Source organism: Hemiscyllium ocellatum, chromosome 20 (assembly GCF_020745735.1).
Source record: "Hemiscyllium ocellatum isolate sHemOce1 chromosome 20, sHemOce1.pat.X.cur, whole genome shotgun sequence".
Classification (NCBI taxonomy): Eukaryota; Metazoa; Chordata; class Chondrichthyes; order Orectolobiformes; family Hemiscylliidae; genus Hemiscyllium; species Hemiscyllium ocellatum.
Genome location: NC_083420.1, coordinates 12961598 through 12979289, shown reverse-complemented (window position 1 = coordinate 12979289; position 17692 = coordinate 12961598). Strand labels below are relative to the sequence as shown.

At 38.9% G+C, this 17692-nt stretch overlaps 2 protein-coding genes across 5 annotated transcripts in view; one reads left to right on the top strand and one right to left on the bottom strand.

The window, feature by feature from the left end:
* Nucleotides 1-3431, top strand: part of txndc11 (thioredoxin domain containing 11) — a 78790-nt gene extending 75359 nt beyond the window's left edge. For all 4 annotated transcript variants that reach the window (XM_060840507.1, XM_060840506.1, XM_060840508.1 and 1 more), the window contains one exon: nt 2680-3431. In XM_060840507.1, the coding sequence (XP_060696490.1) occupies nt 2680-3280 (601 nt within the window). In that variant the 3' untranslated portion in view covers nt 3281-3431. The remainder of the gene's footprint in view (nt 1-2679) is intronic.
* A 129-nt stretch (nt 3432-3560) lies between these two features.
* On the bottom strand, nt 3561-16999 carry snn (stannin). The gene is made up of 2 exons (XM_060840511.1): nt 16747-16999; nt 3561-5067 (listed from the first exon to the last, which is right to left on the bottom strand). The coding sequence occupies exon 2, from the start codon at nt 4962-4964 to the stop codon at nt 4704-4706; it is 261 nt and encodes an 86-aa protein (XP_060696494.1). The 5' UTR covers nt 4965-5067; nt 16747-16999; the 3' UTR covers nt 3561-4703.
* Between the last annotated feature and the right edge of the window lie 693 nt (nt 17000-17692).

Genomic DNA, 17692 nt, shown 5'->3' with positions numbered 1-17692 from the left:
GCTGAACAGACCTTTGTGTTTGTTTTCGGTCTGTTGGAATCATTTAGCCTTGTCTATCACAGGCTACATGTACTGTTTGTCATACATGTAAACTTAGGTGGTGCCTTTACTAGATTGACACTTCATTTTGAGGTCAGTCTGCCTTGGTAATAGGGTAGAGGCTCTGCCAGGCTGTGAGATTACAAATTGTGATGGAATACGATTCTGCTGCTGATAGTCATAAATTGCCCCGCTGTTCAAGTTGTATCCCATTTAGCATAATGAAGGGTGATATCTTCTGTGTGATGGTAAGTCCTATTGGTACTGTCATGGACAGAAGCATCTGGTAAAGGTAGATTGATTTAAAGACAAAGTTGAGTACATTTATCCCGCCTGTGGCAGGCTCAGTCAACACTACCAGAGTAGCATTGAGTGTGTGGTGCTGGAAAAGCACAACTGGTCAGGCAGCATTCGAGGAGCAGGAGAATCTGTTTCAGGCCTAAGCACTTTATCAGGAATTAATGATCATTTGTGGATGTTGAGATAGATGTTGATGCAGAGAAATCATAAGTGATTTGTTCTATTCTAATTCTAAAGAAGCGCAGGATACTTCCAAATGGCCACTTACCAGCCCATTAGTCTTTTCTCAACCACCTGGGGGAGATAGAAGGTTTAGTTGGCAATGTTATCAAGCAGCACTTACTCTCCCATAATCTGCTCACTGGCTCCCAAACATGCACCAAAGTATGGAGCTCAAGAAGTGATTGTCCTTCAGACAGAGTCAGATATCAAGATGCCCTAGTAAAACAGAAGTGTGCAAATTGGGCATTACCGTTCATTGGCTGGAACGTAACTGAGCACAATGTTTGCATTTGTTAGAGGCTAATCATTTCTGCCTCTAGACATCACTGCAGGAGTTCCTCAGGGCAATGTTCTAGGCTCACCCATCTTCAGCTGCTTCATCATCTTTACCTTCCCAGGGTCATAAATGGGGATATATTGCTGAAGACTTCACACTTTTCAAATAAAGAGCGCAGACTATGTTAGCATGCAGCAAGACCCTGGACAGTAATTAGGCTTGGGATAATTCATGGCAAAACCAATTGCGTTACACGAGTATTAGATAATGGTCATTTCCAATAACAAAGAATTTGATAATTCCCCCTTTTCACATGCAATGACTTTTTACCAGCAAAGAATTCCCCACTATCAGTATCCTCACGTCACTATTAACCAGAAACTTAACAAGCTGGCATTCCTGAGGAGAGTAACTTTCCTCCTGACCATCCTCTCCTCCTCACCCCCCCACCCCAAAACTGTCCAGCACCTAGAGGGAGTAAGATGCAATACTCTTCACTTGATGGGCACTCCATCCATGATATTGTACTTGAAATGGAGAGAAAGAGAGAATGTTTGTTTATGAGGCAGCAGATGTACTTACAAGATAGACTCCAGTTATCCTAAGTACCTTCAATAGTACAGGCTAAATCTGCAACTAACACCAACATAAAGAAGATTGCAGAAAGTGTAGGAGAACTTCATTGGCATGTTCCTCTCCAAAATCACACTCCCCATCTGACCTCGAACTATATTGCCCTTCCTTCATCCATTACTGGGTCAAATTTGTGGAAGTCCATACCTCTGAGCACTCACTGTGGGAGCACCTTCCCAGGAGGCTGCTCACTATCCCTTTGTCAATTGATGGGCAGTAAATGTTGCCCTTGCCAGTTCTGCACATCCTATCATTTTCCTTTTGAAATCTGTTTCAATTCCTTTTAATGTTAGTTTTAATTCCCACTTGGATGTTCTTTTTTTAAAGCATCAACATATTTGACTGACTTGAATAAGGAAGCAGTTATGAAATTGCTTACACTACAGTTTGTGGCTGGATAATTACAGAAAGCACAAACCTTTTTTGGAAATAATGTTCTTCTAACTCTACAATTGTTCAATTTGATCCAGATCAGCTATTTTAGGATCTCTTGAAATTTGTTGGAATAACAGACCAGAGAGTGAGTTGCCTTTTCTTCTGGCTCCAAAAACCATGATAGACTAGAGGTCTCATAATTTAATTCCAAGCTGAATGCTGCTTTGGCTTAAAAGATAGTCTAAGGGCCTGGAGACCAATTACACAAAGGAGAAAAGTGAGCCAAAGGATTTATTTTGTACTTGGCAACCTTGACTGAGACGTATACCTGTCAGCATTTCTATTTATTGAGATTAACTATGGCTTCCTCCATTCAAACCTGTCAACATGTATTTTCAAGTATAAACAATGTCCATTTACGCACCGAAGGAATGCTGCTGCTGAGGGAATTGTGTTACCACGTGATGTACTGCACACATTCAGGAACACAGAAATTAAAGGAAACCGTTTTTTTTTGTGTGGCAATAGTTGTATGAAGTTCAAGGATTAAGAAATCTTTAATCTATCCAACTTTTGAACCATTTATGTTGGATCAATACCCTTGATGCTACATTGATTTCCTCCTTGTTGACTATCTACCATTACTGGGATTGTTTGGGTATGATATCCTGTTTTTCTGAGGAGTAGTGAAAAATGTTGATAAAACAACTGATTTCCTTTTAAATTAATAATGAAATGTTCAGAGTAAAAATTTCTATAATACAGAAATGTTCATGTTGGTCAACATCAGGATATTTTCCATAAATTTACTTTCTCTTTACTCTTACTTTCAGGAAAGACTTGAGTGTGAAGTACCCTGAAGCTCTGCCATTTACTGTTCCTAATCTAGTGAGGTTCATTCTCTCTCATTCTACCCAGTTAGTTCATCAAGACCCATTCCAGTCTTGTAATCCAGACTGTATCCAAAAAGCAGCAGAATTACAGAAAGACCGAATTAGCCAACTGGAGAAAGAGCTGCAGAGACTCCGTGCAGAGATGCAGGTGTTGCATCAAGCTGAAAAGCAACTGGCTTTGCAGCTCTCAGCGACCAGGCACGAGGAGCACCAATTGAAGCTCCATAATCGAGCTCTGGAGGAGAAAAACGAAAAGCTGAAAAGTCATAATGAGAAACTACAAGATTTGTATAACCTGAGAAATGTAGAGCTAGCCAAAACAGCAGAGAAACTGAGTGAAATTACAGCAGTGTCTGAGAAACTCCTCAAAGAAAACACCTTGCTTAAGACATATATGGCCTCAATTGAAGAACTGCTGGAGGAAAACACTTATCCCTCCTCAACTCCAGTTCGTGCTGAAGAGGAATCTCTGTTAACTTCCCGTTCAGAAAATAATGCTGAAACCGAATCTTTTTCTTGTCATGATACTCCTACATTGTGAAAAGAGATAATCATGAAACTGCAGATGCAAGGCATTCTGCTGCTGACCTTTTAAAAACAAAATTGCCCCAGGAATATAAACTATTCTACATCAGGTTGGCGGAGATCTCATGTGAAGTTCGAAATGTCAGTAAAAGTTTCTTTCTACAGAATTATGGTTTTTTTTTAAAAACAAGAACTTCATTTATCAAGTTCCAATCTTGAGCATCTTTTTTGTAAATCAAAAATCTGGTAAAAGGGGAAATTCTTTGTTTACATTTGAATATTGCACTAATGTGAAATTTGTTACACACAGTAAATTTTATTTCTGTAAACTAATGAATTACAGGAAGGGGAACAAAATCTGGTCATAAGATACAACAATCTTATCAAGTTATTTTGAAATGATACTGTTTTAAGTACAATTTGACCATATTAAACATGCTTTGAATTAAAACAGAAAACTGCTCAGCCACCATTTTAACTTCACTGCAAACCTTCCGGATCATTTGCAGACTGTGAATTACAGCATTCTCCATCATAGGTGCAGCCTGGAATCAGTTTAGGAAAAAGTGCTTTGGTAGCATCCTTGCAGTCATACACCACTTTAGCACTATCTCACTCTGTGCAAAATGCAAGAACGATTCTACATCTTTCATTTTATGATCCCATTGAAATAATGGCTCTCTCTTCCCCTTTTTAATTTAATTTTTTTTAAAAAACCTTTCTAAAGACAATACAAGATCTAAGTTGAGGTGATGCAATACCCCCACTCTCACCATACAACCTAGGCTCAACAACAAAATATGTATTAAAGATGAAATAGCTGTATCATTAGGTAAATGAACAGCGTTGGTAGTGTGTTAGATTAATTTTTTAAACAAAAGTTTACGTTGAATTTCTAATTCATTTCTAGTTTTTTTTTAAATCTTCAGACTGCCCTATCTCAATACCCCCACCCTCCCCATAAACCTAGGCTCAACAACAAAATATGCATTAAAGATGATCACTTAACATGGCCTTTGCTGTGGTAACATTTACAGCAGTTCATTTTGTACTCGGGTAATACTATCCTGCACAATACAGAAAGAAGTTTTCATACTGATCAATGCAAATTATTTTCAGAGATCCACAGGTTCAGTAGGGATGAAACTTAACAGTAGTTGCTCCATCAAAACAGGCTCAGTTAAAAGGGATTAAAATTCAAGTAGGAAACACTGCAAAATAAACAGGAATTTTGAATGGCTAGTCTTGATCTTTGATAACATGCAGTTGCAGATCAACAGACTGCTGGCTAGTCCTTGCTGTTTTCTGCTAACCTTGCTATTTGTTTTTAATAAAGCAGCTTGAACAGAATTAAACCTTCACAGTATGAAGAATGATTATCCTACAAATGTTATTCAGTCCAAATGGCAGAATCTGCAGTTGTGAACTGTGACTGAATGTTAACCATGACCTTCGGTCCCATTAGCTGTCAGCTTAGCTTTCCGCTCTACCCGTGGCCCTTTGGCTGAGTACTGCACCAACAGAAAGGGCTCTTTGGTCTCGCCTTCTCCCACGATGCTTTCTTCATCTTCCGACTGACCTATTCGCTGCAGTCGCAGGTAGCACCAGCAGCCCAGGATCAATGCACCGAGAGCCGCGATGGCAATCAGAATCACAATAACTGTGACCACTCCGGTGGTGGGGCTGTGGTCCATAGACATGGCAAGTGTCCAGTGTAAGCCTTCAATTGCAGATTGTGAAAAGAGTGCTACTTCAAATCGATGACTAGGATGTTTGATAGAGGTGAGATTCTTGCAAAAAGGTCTGAAAGAAAAAAGTTTGAATAAGCATACTGTATTTGAGGGTTATTAGCTGGCACTGCAATAGAACAAGTCACACTAATTTTCCGACAAAATTTTGGTGGACCGTCCAGGTAAGAATCCTGTCTTTCCCCACCCCTTTTTTTAAAAAATAAATTGAAGGATTTTCCCAAAGTATTTAGTTATAAAGTATTATTTTGTTTTGGCTGGGGGAATACCATGATTCTGAAATTCCCCCAGCCTCTCTATGAAATAAACCAGCATTTAAAACTTTCCTTCATTTACAAAACCATGCTTTGCAAATGGTCCAGATGCTTCTAATATATTTTTGAATCTGACACATGGAGAGGAACACAATACCACCTGGTAAGGCATAACTCTGTGGAAGTTAAAGAAAATTTGGCCACACTGAAATACCTATCCCAGTCTCTTCAGTATAACTTAATGTGAATGGTACAGGTACAGTTATGACCCATGTGATCTCAGCAATTGATGAATTCTCTTAAGTATAATGCTAAAGTAGACAAGTTTCCCAAATCAGGCCATTTCTATCTTTGCCCATTAACCTCTTACCATGAAAACTTCCTCTAAACTAAAATCATGATTTTCAGAACAAAATGAAATTAATGAAGTTGGTTTCTGATACTCATAGCCAGTGTGTTTCACTTAAATGTTGTCCATGTTAGGGGGTTTAAACATATTTAGTAATTCATCAGAAATGTATGGTGCTACAGAACTGCTAGATAATAGTACAATTCCTATAGTAAAGAATTGGGACAGAAAATGTCCAGGGAATTAGAGTCAGGGCTTTTTGTTTTGGAAGATAATGAATTCCCTACAAAAGGAGAGACTAGAAGACCATCTATAAATTAAATGTCATGAATAGTCAGCACTGATATACTTCACCAAGGAAGGAAAGAATAGGCAATAAATATAGATGTGACTTGGATTTACAAAAGGCCTTCAATAAGGTGCCACAAAGTAAGGTTAAAGCTCAAAGTGTGTAGGCTCAGTGATCAAAGTGGTTAAGTATATTGCTGGTTAGTTTTAAAGCAGAAAGGTTTCATGGGAAAGTGATTCTTAGAAAGAATTCATGCTGGGAACACTGCTGTTTAGAAATTACTTTGTTGTTTAGACGTTGAATAGGTTGATCAGAAAATACCATTGCACCACAAGAGCCCCGATTTCAGAGATGTTATTACAAACTTTGGAGCGGGTCAGAAACTATGTAGATTTTGGAATTGAAAAGACATTGCTACAATTGCAGCTGACTCCTAAGCCTTGCAGGTGGTGCCAGGATAGTCATTTTCGCCCATTCTAATGATCTCCTATAAAACGTGAAGACAGCTAAAAACAAGGTAGCATAGTTTAGTTGGCAGAGTCAGGGAGGTTGGAGTTGGAGTGGTGCTGGAAAAGCACAGCAGGTCAGGCAGCACCAGAGGAGCAGGAAAATCCACGTTTCTGGCAAAAGCTCTGGATGAAGGGCTTTTGCCTGAAACGTCGATTTTCCTGCTCCTCTGATGCTGCCTGACCTGCTGTGCTTTTCCAACACCTCTAATCTCTACTCTGGTTTCCAGCATCTGCAGTCCTCACTTCTGCCCAGAGTCAGGGAGATCACCTATTGCTTGAAATGAGGTTGAATATAAGAACAAGGAGGCCTTAAGTGTATAAATTTACCAAAGTTCTATCAAAAGAACTCTACTCAGTTTCTGGGGAGGGAATTAAGCTAAACCTTTCTTGAACATTCATTAGACAAAATGTTGAATGCAATTCTGCTGTGATCAAAAAAGGATAGAGACACTGGAGTGGGTATGAAGATGATTTACAAGGATAATATTGGAAATACATGACTACAAGGGTGGAGATCTTGTTTTCTCTTTTGAAGAGGGGTGACCTAACAAAGGTCTTTAAAAATTAAGATAGATATTATTTTCATTTTTAGGGAAAGCACAACCACGGGTTATCACCAAGAAATCCAACAGGGAATTCAGGAGAAATTTCTTACCCAAGCAGTGCTGAGAATGTGGAACTCCCTACCAGGAGTTCCTGAAATGAATAGTAGTATAAATACACTTGAGAGGAAGCTAGGCAAGCAGACGATGGGATGGAGGGTGATAATAGGAAGATGAGAGGAGGCTAGAAGGAGCATAAATAGTGCATGGAATGGTGGGGCTGAGTGGCCTATTTTATATATCCTATTCAGGGAAAGTCACCATAGTCTTGAGAGAAATAATTGTTGGTTTAACCTGAGGATTACCTTGCCACAGGTGAGGTTTGGAAGGTGGGATCTTCATAGTGACCTCAGTCAGTATCTCCTATATTGAACTGACAGGACCACATTTTGTGTTTCAATTGGTCATGTACATTATGCTACTACATTCTGTAGGAAGGACAAATTTTCACATTTTGCTGATCCTCTTTTTGTACATGAGCTGACATTGGTCAATTATTTACAGTGACAGTCCCAAGCACCGTATTGCATTAAAAGGCTGCAATATGTGGACTACAGTAATAAAAAAAAACGAAGGGTCTGAAGGAGGGTCAGTGGACCCAAAACACCAATTCTGCTTTCTCTCCAGCAATTTGTGTTTGTATTTCTGATTTCCAGCATCTGAAGATTTTTGGGGTTTTTTTTGAAAATTTAAAAAAAAGACTTCTTTAATTTGGATATCTCAAAGTCATCTAGTCCTGCAAGATTTAGTTTGGTCATGCTGTTCAAGATGTGTTGTTATAGCCACCCTTAATGTCGCATATATTACAAAATTGACTTTTAAAACTGGTTTGATAAAGTACATTTTCATTAGTTTTTTAAAATTAGCCTCAATGCACCAGCTCGACGCCAGTTCTTTATTATTGAGAATGGTACACATTGACTAAGATAGATTTGGAATGATTCTTTCAATCAGTGACAAGCCTAATATAAGTGTAGAAGGGATAACTAAAGCTTTTTTTAAAAAAATGAACTAAATCATTTTAAAATTGAAAAGGACGCGGTAGTCGAAAGATAGGACAGAGACAGCTGGAGGCTCTGTCGTCAGGCACAAAACATTCCTGATGAAGGGCTTATGCTCGAAACGTCGAATTCTCTATTCCTGAGATGCTGCCTGGCCTGCTGTGCTTTGACCAGCAACACATTTTCAGCTGTGATCTCCAGCATCTGCAGACCTCATTTTTTACACAAAACATAAGTAGGCAATGTGGAGGTCTGACTGATACAAGGGAAGATTAGATCCTGGACATGATCACATGGCCATGTTTGTGCAGCAATTTGAAGTGGTGACAAGGATTTTAAAGTTTATAATGCTGGAGCAAGAATCCTTGTAGGTGATCAAAGTGAAACTGGTCTATTGCAGGATCGTTCTCGTGTCCAGAACTGCCAAAATGTAATCGCATAATGCATCATTTTAACAGTTGCAGAAATGAAAGTCCTAAAAGCATTTTCAAATCAAGTGCCTTTAAATGCACGCACACTGAAAAATCAATGGGCCATAAATAGTAAACACTGCCAGGAGATTGCATTAAAAGATTATAGCACATTTTCCAGGAGTTTGGAAACCAAATTGACCAATCCATAGCTCTGAAATTTTGAGCAAGTCTAAGGGGCAGCATGGTGGCACAGTGGTTAGCACTGCTGCCTCAACACCAGAGACCCGGGTTCAATTCCCACCTCAGACGACCGTCTGTGTGGAGTTTGCACATTCTCCCCGTGTCTGTGTGGATTTCCTCCGGGTACTCCGGTTTCCTCTGGGTACTCCGGTTTCCTCCCACAGTCCAAAGATGTGCAGGCCAGGTGAGTTGGCTATGCTAACTTGCCTATAGTGTTAGGTGAAGGGATAAATGTGGGGATATGGGTGGGTTGCGCTTTGGCGGGTCAGTGTGGACTTGTTGGGCCGAAGGGCCTGTTTCCACACTAAGTAATCTAATCGTAATCAAAAAAAATGTTTACATGAGGTTTTGTAGAGATCTAACATTAACTCTTATTCCATTGAAAATGGCTGAAGCTTCTCATCTTGCAAACATCAAGGCAAAGTAAAAGAATACCACATTTCAAGCAATCACAAGTTATAATACAGTAGATTGCTGAACATGTATTTTGTTATTCCTCCCTCAATAAGTAATAAGCCAGTTAATGCTATTACACACAGATCAAGAATGTGTATGATTTGGTCACTGGGTGTGCAGTGTTATCTAATTAGAGTTTGAATGACCTTGTTACTGTTGACTCCTAGACCCCCAGGTGATTTTCCCAGCCATGTATGTACATGCGTGTACACTTCGGCTGAAAACAGGACAGTTTAATGACACCACAGTAAAATAGCCCCCTGGAATACACTGACATTACAAGATGACAAATGGTCTCAAGAACAGAATGCTGGAGGGCAGCCAGAGACTCGGCTGAAACATCCTTAGAACAAGTTTTTTCTTTTGGGAAAAGATTCTAAGAATGTGTGCCTTGAAGATTTTGGACTGTGGCAGGCTCCTGTTTAAAACAAAATGTCATTCTGGTCAAATCACTTTAATGTTTTCCAACTGAGAAGCTATCTTCAGAACTTTGTCTTTTGCTCAAGCTAGTCTCACTCTAGCCCCTTGATCAAAAGTAAAGCATCACATGCTGCTAAAACCAACAGAATCTGAAACAAGTTCAGAAGTCACGCAACACTAGGTTATAGTCCCAGGAGTTTATTTAAAATCACAAATTTTTGGAGCACTGCTCGTTCATCAGGTGAAGCCCACAGACAAAGGAGCAGCGCTCTAAAAGCCAGTGATTTCAAATAAACCTGTTGGACTATAAGCTGGTGTTGTGGGACTTCAGAATTTGTCCACCCCAATCCAATGCCGGTGCCTCCACATCAGAATCTGAAACATATTTGGTTTTACTCATTAAAATGTTTTTGTGGGAGGCAGAGAAAGGAAACATTTTAACATAGTTTATTAAGCCATTCAGCAAATTCAAGTTGGAACCTTTAAATTCCATTCCAATAGCATCAGTTTTGATTTTGATGCAGGGAAGAACTTTATCGATGAACACAAAATTCAATTTACATCCTCAACCTTCCAAAAATATTCTGAAATTTATATCTGTTGTGCTACACCCAGAATTATTCCACCCAGATCATAAATCAGTATACTTGACTAATATACAAATGGATAATGTGGGGGGCTTGATGCAAGCAGCTCTTACACAGTAAGTCAGCAAACCTGATGGGATCTGCATGGTTGTCTGTTCCTTATGTGCACGTATTAATATTTCCACATACACATTGATTCACTTTTTAAAAAGGAAAAAAAAAGTACAAAGAGGGTTAAAAAAAATTATTCAATGAATTCCCTTGTCATGGCTGGGATTACTTGGGGAAAACTGAGAAGCAGGAATGGAAAGCAAGCCTGCTACAGGGGAATTTCAATCAGTTACAATGGTGCATGTGCAAAACTTGATATCATCTTCACTTGAACTATGAAAAGCATGCAGCTGTACAATTATAGATGTCCCACTCCTAGGTTCTTCGATAATACCCAAGATTAATTGTTTTTTTAAAAAAATGTACCATTTTCTTCCCTAAATGTAGTGTGACTATGCTCTGTAACAAATGTTAGATCTATTCACAACAGCTTTGACGCTTTTCAATGTTGTCTGCATCATTAAGTTATAGCTTTAATAACATGTTTCAGCTACAGCCACATGTGAAATCTAATCAGATTAAGAACGTGAATGAAATAACTCCTAGAATATCAACAGATGTTTTGACGTTGAGTTCTTATTGCTAACGAAAGCTTTGTTGGAGATTGTAACCTGCTTTCCTTTAGGCTATTGGGCTGAACTTTGAACATCCCTCTGCTACGTTTAAAAGTTTCCATGGGGTGCAGGAAGACTGGGACTTTCTTTTTGCACAAAAGAAAGAATACTGTCCATTTTAAAGTTCCTGTTGTTGTAATTTCTACATTGCAGAACCAAGTGGATAATGAGTAGGAAGTGACAAGACCAGAAAATTGCTCCATAAATACACAGTTTCCTTTAGAAAGGAAATATTTCGGATCAACTAGTTTGTACTGGCTCACTGTGGCATTCTCAATTGTCACTGTTAAAACTTTAATGAAACTTTTTAACTCTGAGACAAAAGTTATTCTTTAAATATTAACTTCAGTGAATTTAGATATTTTTAAAGAAATTTATTATCTTTAAAAAACATGAAAAAGGGTAGACTCACCTCTGTTCTGACCAAGGTTTATCATACACAGATGAGGGTCTAATATTTTCCCTCTGATCACTAAGCTGTGTTTCAAATGTATTAGTTCCCCTACCCCACTCCCCACACGTAAAGAATCAAAATTTAAAATAAAACATGAAAGTTAAATCTGACATTCCTTATCAATGATTATTCTGTGTTTTTTCTATCTTAATTAATTTGTTACTCTCAAGCAACATTTATCCACACTATTGGCTAATTTATGGATCTGCCGAAAAACATTATTCAGTATTTTAATCAGATTTTGAAAGACGGACAATCCAGTACTACTCTGAAAACATGTTTCATCGAAAAGATTAAAATATTAGAAGGAGTGTCTGCATTTTAATCCTAATCACTGCAATTGGTTTTGAAGATTCATTTTCAAACTCAAACAAACACAGGTCAACATTCGTAGCATCCAGTTATATCAAAACCAAGTCATAAATTAATACAATGAATCACTGAAGTTATTTTTTTGTAAATGTTTATCAAAGATATTCGCAGAATGAGTAGCAGCATCTCCCATTGTTATCAAGTTTGTTAGTTTTTAAAAAAGACAGGTTTGAACTTGAGCACTAAAGGCATCAAGACACATGGAGAGAGTCTGGCAGTGAGATTGGTGGATAGTCTTTGATAAGACTGAACAGCATAGCAGACCTGACGGGCCACATGCTCTCCTCTTCCTACAATCAAACCTCATGGTGACTGATCAACATTTTTTTTTCTTATAAGTAGTTCTAATGTATCCCACAAATTTCCATTTAGGGCACACTCCAACACCCATTTCTTGCCTATATGATATTAATGTTGTAAACGGTTCCCTGTTTTTGGATTCTGTCCCACCTTTTCAAACCATCATGAGCACACATCTGTTCATAAATGATGCTGCCCTAGCAAACTGTCCTCCCAGTTCTCCAACCCTTCCTTCCCCCTAATATTCATCATGAGATCCAAGAGCACACTGTGTTCCACAATGCCCTATCTGAATTTCTCCAAGCAAATATGTAGCCATCCCACTGTGGTAAAATAGCCCCAACCAAGGAAATGAAAAGTATTGTGTTGTATGCTTCTCTCTGTCTCTAACCATGTGCCATAACAGTGCTTATATTTCATTGTTGAGCTAAGTGGAACTGCTGTTGTTTGGTTCTATGCTTACATATCTTTTAACAGCCAGGAAATTTCCAGTATTTCAATTTCAGGTTGAAGCAGGTTGGTGTAAATTAACTTTTCTGCTCTAGTGTATGTAAAAAGACCAAGAGCTGTTCTCTCTCTGGTCTGGTCTAGGTCGCAAACAACGTTACCAAAACACACTGACTAGTCGGTTATCCAACTTGCTGTTTGAGTGGCTTTGTGGTGTACAAATTAGTCACTTCTGCCTATACTGCACTGGTGACAGACTTCCTGCAGACATGAAAGGCATTATAAATATTATCTTTCTAATAACCTACAGATTTTTTTTAAAAAGGGACAAACTTTATCTGAAAAACAAAATTTTAAACCACTAAGCCAGATGTAGAGGTAATATTAGCTCTTGGCTTTTGACTTTATTGGTAATGTAAAATATCTGAGCCAAGAACAGCTATTTTTAAAAAAGCAAAAGACAAATTGGAAAAAATAAATTTGCCACTACAAGAGGCATCTGTATCAAATTTCCAAAATCTTCACAAGAATATAGTATCTTAAAGAATCAACATTCCAGTGTCATAAGACTGTTGCATTCATACTGCAGTTTTATTTTGCTTGTAAATATTATTGCTGTCAGGAGGAATTTGAAAATAGCAAATATCTGCACCTAAAATCAAACGTTAAAAAACTTTAGTTTGCTGCATACACCATGTGCTCTCAGATACAAGCTGTTCCTATGACGATACAGAGATCTTAAAAACACATGGTCTATTTCCCCAGTCCTCTCGCTGCAAAATTGCTCTGCCCAGGCCAGATTAAGTGACCCACACTACACTGGAATTTGGATCCTATTCTTTAATAGAGTGACACAAACTTCCCAGGGTCATCACAGCTGTGTAGTGATGCACTTGGTCAACTAATAATAAAATGGATTGCTCTGATTGTGGAACTACAGCACTTCTATGCTGAAGCTCTATAAAAATCAGCGGATTAGAATTGAAGTGGATGTGCTGACGTAAGGACTGCTTGAGTTCATGGTGTTTAGCTATTATATTTTTCCACAAGGATATTGCACAGTTTGTATTTCAATATATATGACCTACGCATAATACTGCAGCTGCAAGGATTCCAGTCTGTTTCCTATCTAAAATTGGCAGATGGAATATAATGTGGGAAAATGTGCTTCAGCAGGAGGAATAGAGGAGTTGAACATTATTTAAAAAGGAGAAAACTACAGAACAAAGAGGTTTGGGAGTGCTCCTGAATCATAGATTACTAACATCTACGTTCAGGGTAATAGGGAAGGCATACAGAATGTCAGCTTTATTTCAAACGGAATGGAGTTTAAATGCAAGGAGCTCTTGCCTAATATTATACAAGGCATAAATCAGACCACAGCTGGAATGCTCAACAGTTCAGGGTCCCTTAGGAAAGATATGTTATACCCATTGTACTCTATGCTACTTTCTCCCCAGCCCCACCCTCCTCTAGCTTATCTCTCCACACTTCAGGCTCACTGCCTTTATTCCTGATGAAGGGCTTTTGCCCAAAACGTCGATTTCGCTGCACTTTGGATGCTGCCTGAACTGCTGTGCTCTTCCAGCATCACTGATCCAGAATCTGGCATTGCAAGCAGTCCACAGAAGGATCACTGGAATGTTACCAGGTGTGGAAAGTTTGCTTTATGAGGAACATTTGAGTGGGTTGGGCCTGTATTTATTGGACTTCAGAAAAATGAAAGACAACCTTATTGAAACTAACAAGATTCTTAAGGAACTTGGCAGGTTAGATATGGAGCAATTGTTCCCCTTTGTGGGAGTCTGGGATCAGAGAGCATAATCTCAGAGTAAGTAGTTGCTCATTTAAAACAAATGAGGAGGAATTTCTTCTCTCAAAGGGTTGTGAATCAATGAAATTCTTTTCCACAAAAGGCAACCAAGGCTGGGCCATTATATTCAAGACAGATGGATGTTTAATCGGTAAGAGAATCAACAGTTAGAGGGAAAAGGCTGGAGAGTGGAGTTGAGGATTATCCGATCATTCTATTTTATAGGTTGGCAGAGCAGATTTGATGTCCTGAATGGGCTTCTGTCCTTATGTTTTATAGTCAGGCAAGCAGGGCAAAACCTCTTCAGTGGTATTTTCCAACCACAGTTGGATAAGTGAATTAAAAAAAAAGTTAATGTGGTAATTCCCAAGATATTAGCATAAGTCCTACACAGGTTAGTTACCAGTTAATATAGTTTCAGTCAATGTTCATGTGTTTCTATTACATAAAAATGTAAGATAAGGTTGTTGTGGCATAGTTTTAATGTCTCTACCTTTTAATCAGAAGGCCTGCATTCAAGTCCCACATGGTCCGGATGTGTGCAATACAACCTCTCAATAAGATGACTCATAATATCCAAAACTAAGTTTTTTTAAACCACCTTGTTACTTAATCTGAGATTGCACTGTGTAGCATTGAAAAAGTAACTTCTTTCCCATTGCAAGGTATAAACTTCTCATTCAGCAAACAATAAAAACGTGATAACATTTGCTCATATTATCTAATTTCTACCATTGAACTTCTTGAGAGATCATAGTCCATTGGTATACCATGTAGTTGTATAACCTAACAAGTCCCATTGAAATGAATTCTGATACACACCACCACAACAACATCTGCCTTATATACACAGTTCATTTCACAAAGGAAACCTCAAGATGTTTAATTAGTGGCAACATGGAAATAAAAGAGTAGGAAGCAACCTGCAGAACTCTCCACTTTCTAAACAAAATCAAGAACCAGGGATGCTGGAAATCTGACCAATAAGAACAGAAATTGCTGGACAAACTCAGCAGGTCTGGCAGCATCTATGGAAAGAAAACACAGAGTTAACGTTTCAGGTCCAAAAGAAACATCACTGTACCTGAAACTCTTATCCTGTTTTGTTCCAAAGATGCTGAGTTTTTCTGTTTTGACTCAATTTTTAACACGTTTACTTGCCATTTAGCAGCCAAGAGTTTATTTGATGGTACACTTCAGTTGTAATAAGGGCCTTGCAGCAAAACCTGAAGACCCCTGTCACCAAGGGTCTGATATTATGACCAGAGGAGCAGTAGGCCAATCAGCCTATCGAGATTGCTTTGCCAAACAAGTAAAATCATGACATTGCTCAATTACCGATTATTTCAACTGGTGATACTTTTTTTAAAAATTACCTGGTCTAACAAACATCAGCACAACCCACATCAAAAAAAATAAACACAAATATTAATATATCAATCAAAATCTTAACTGTGGTTGCAATATTTGAATCTTCATCTTCACATGAGATTTTTGCTAATATTTGCTCAACCCAGGATGGAACTGGTCATCCAGAAAGAGAAAAAAAGCTGGGGTGAGGGGGGAAAATTCCTGGGGACAAATTCAGGGGATTATCAAGGGACTTTATATTCCATTCCATCAAGAATGACCCCCTAAGAGCATAAGCACAAACAGGGTTTTCCATGGTTGAACATGCCAAAGACAGCAATAGGTTAGTTGTATCACCATGAACTATCCTGACACTGTTCTCTAATGACAACCACCTAACCACACAACGTTAAAACAGTTAGAAAAAAATAAACTGTGCTAATGACCAAATTTTAATAAACCTTCAGTATTGTCCAAAATACAGCAAAACTGCAGTTCACCCAACCACACAATGTCCAAATGAATTTTAAAAGGAACCAATATTAATTTGTATACATTTTTATATTTACACTGATTATAGTGTTTTACTATAAATATGTTATTACACTGGATGTATATAACATATGGATATAAAATTACACCGGATTATTTTATAAATTATAGCTATTTTATTTAAAAAGTGTGTATAAATATAGAAACTACAACAATGTAGGGAAGTAACAAAAATTCGATTTCTGACCGTGGTTAGAGTTAAAATGTATCACAAACTACGTACGTCTAGATAAGCAGCCAGTTATTTCCCCTACGACACACACTTGGTACCCCCCCCCCCCCCCCCCGAGGAGGTACCAGGCTCTGTCTCCAGCTATTAGCACCTAAAGGTGCAGGCTCTCGGTACCTGAAGGAGCACTCACTTTCACCCAAAAGGTGCAGACTCTCAGCAGCCTGACAATGTTACGGTGCAAACGCTGCATTGCTTTGTTTCACCACCTCCCCCCCTCCTGCATTGCTACAAGATATCCGCAGCGCCCCTGAACATAGTCCCCTGTACATTTGAGGCACACAGTAACAAGCACAGGAGAGACAAAAAAAAGGCGACTTTTGTTTTTTTAAGAAAAGACGCAGCGATTGCAAAAGTCCCCCGACTGCTCACCATCTTTTCACATTGCAGCCCCAGAGTGAATCACTCCTCGCTTCTTACAGCATTCCCCGCTGAAATCTCCGGTCTCTCTCTCTCTGCATTTTCTCGTTGTTTATTCCCGTCTCCGAGCCCCCAGCTGCTGGGTTCCGCTCCGCCTCTCGGTCTCTCTCTCTCTCTCTCTCTGCCCCGGCTTTCCTTTCCCCGAGCTGCCCCCAGTCACTACCACACACTCGCAGTGAGGGGCTGATCGATTCACACAAGCACCGCCCGTCCCCTCTGAGATCATCCGCTTCCCTCCTGATTGACAGAGACATACAGAGAGAGAGAGAGAGCTGCCCACAACACGAACCAGCCAAGAGCAAGGAGGCTGCCAGGTAAAGGATCCATTTTGACAGTCTCATGAAGCTGTGCAGAATCCTACATCCAGATTCTGGTCCCTCATCCACTGCACCTTTTATTCATTTTAATACGCCACTCTGACAACAACAACAACAAAACAGTGAAGATGCACAACAAATTTTTTTTATAAAGCATGAGATCTATACGGTCTGCTCTTAATTCAAACCTGGTTCCTTCAGTGATTCATTTGTAACAAATTACCATCTCGCCTTTGTTTGGAAAATAATTTGAATCATTGACTTTTGGCAACATTTCAATTCTATTCCATGCGGGCCCTGTACACGCACTAGGGTTGGAGACCTACCCTCGAATGGTTATGGATTTTTTTCCTGTTTCCATTTTTTTTAATAAAGGGAATTTTTTGTTGTTGTTTTGTGCGGTGAGGGGATAAAGCTGTTTACCATTTTCAATGAATCGCTGTGAATTTAACTCCTGTGCAGCCACAAGATGCATTTGCAAAATTTGAACTCTACCATTGCATAGCCATGCCTCTATTTCATGTCCATTAAGTTTATTTCAGTCTGTGTTTAACCAGGTGAGTGGACTCCACCTTTCTGAA

Bases quoted from the DNA above. Each gene is read 5' to 3' on its own strand.
- snn (XM_060840511.1), bottom strand. From the start codon at position 4,964: ATGTCTATGGACCACAGCCCCACCACCGGAGTGGTCACAGTTATTGTG.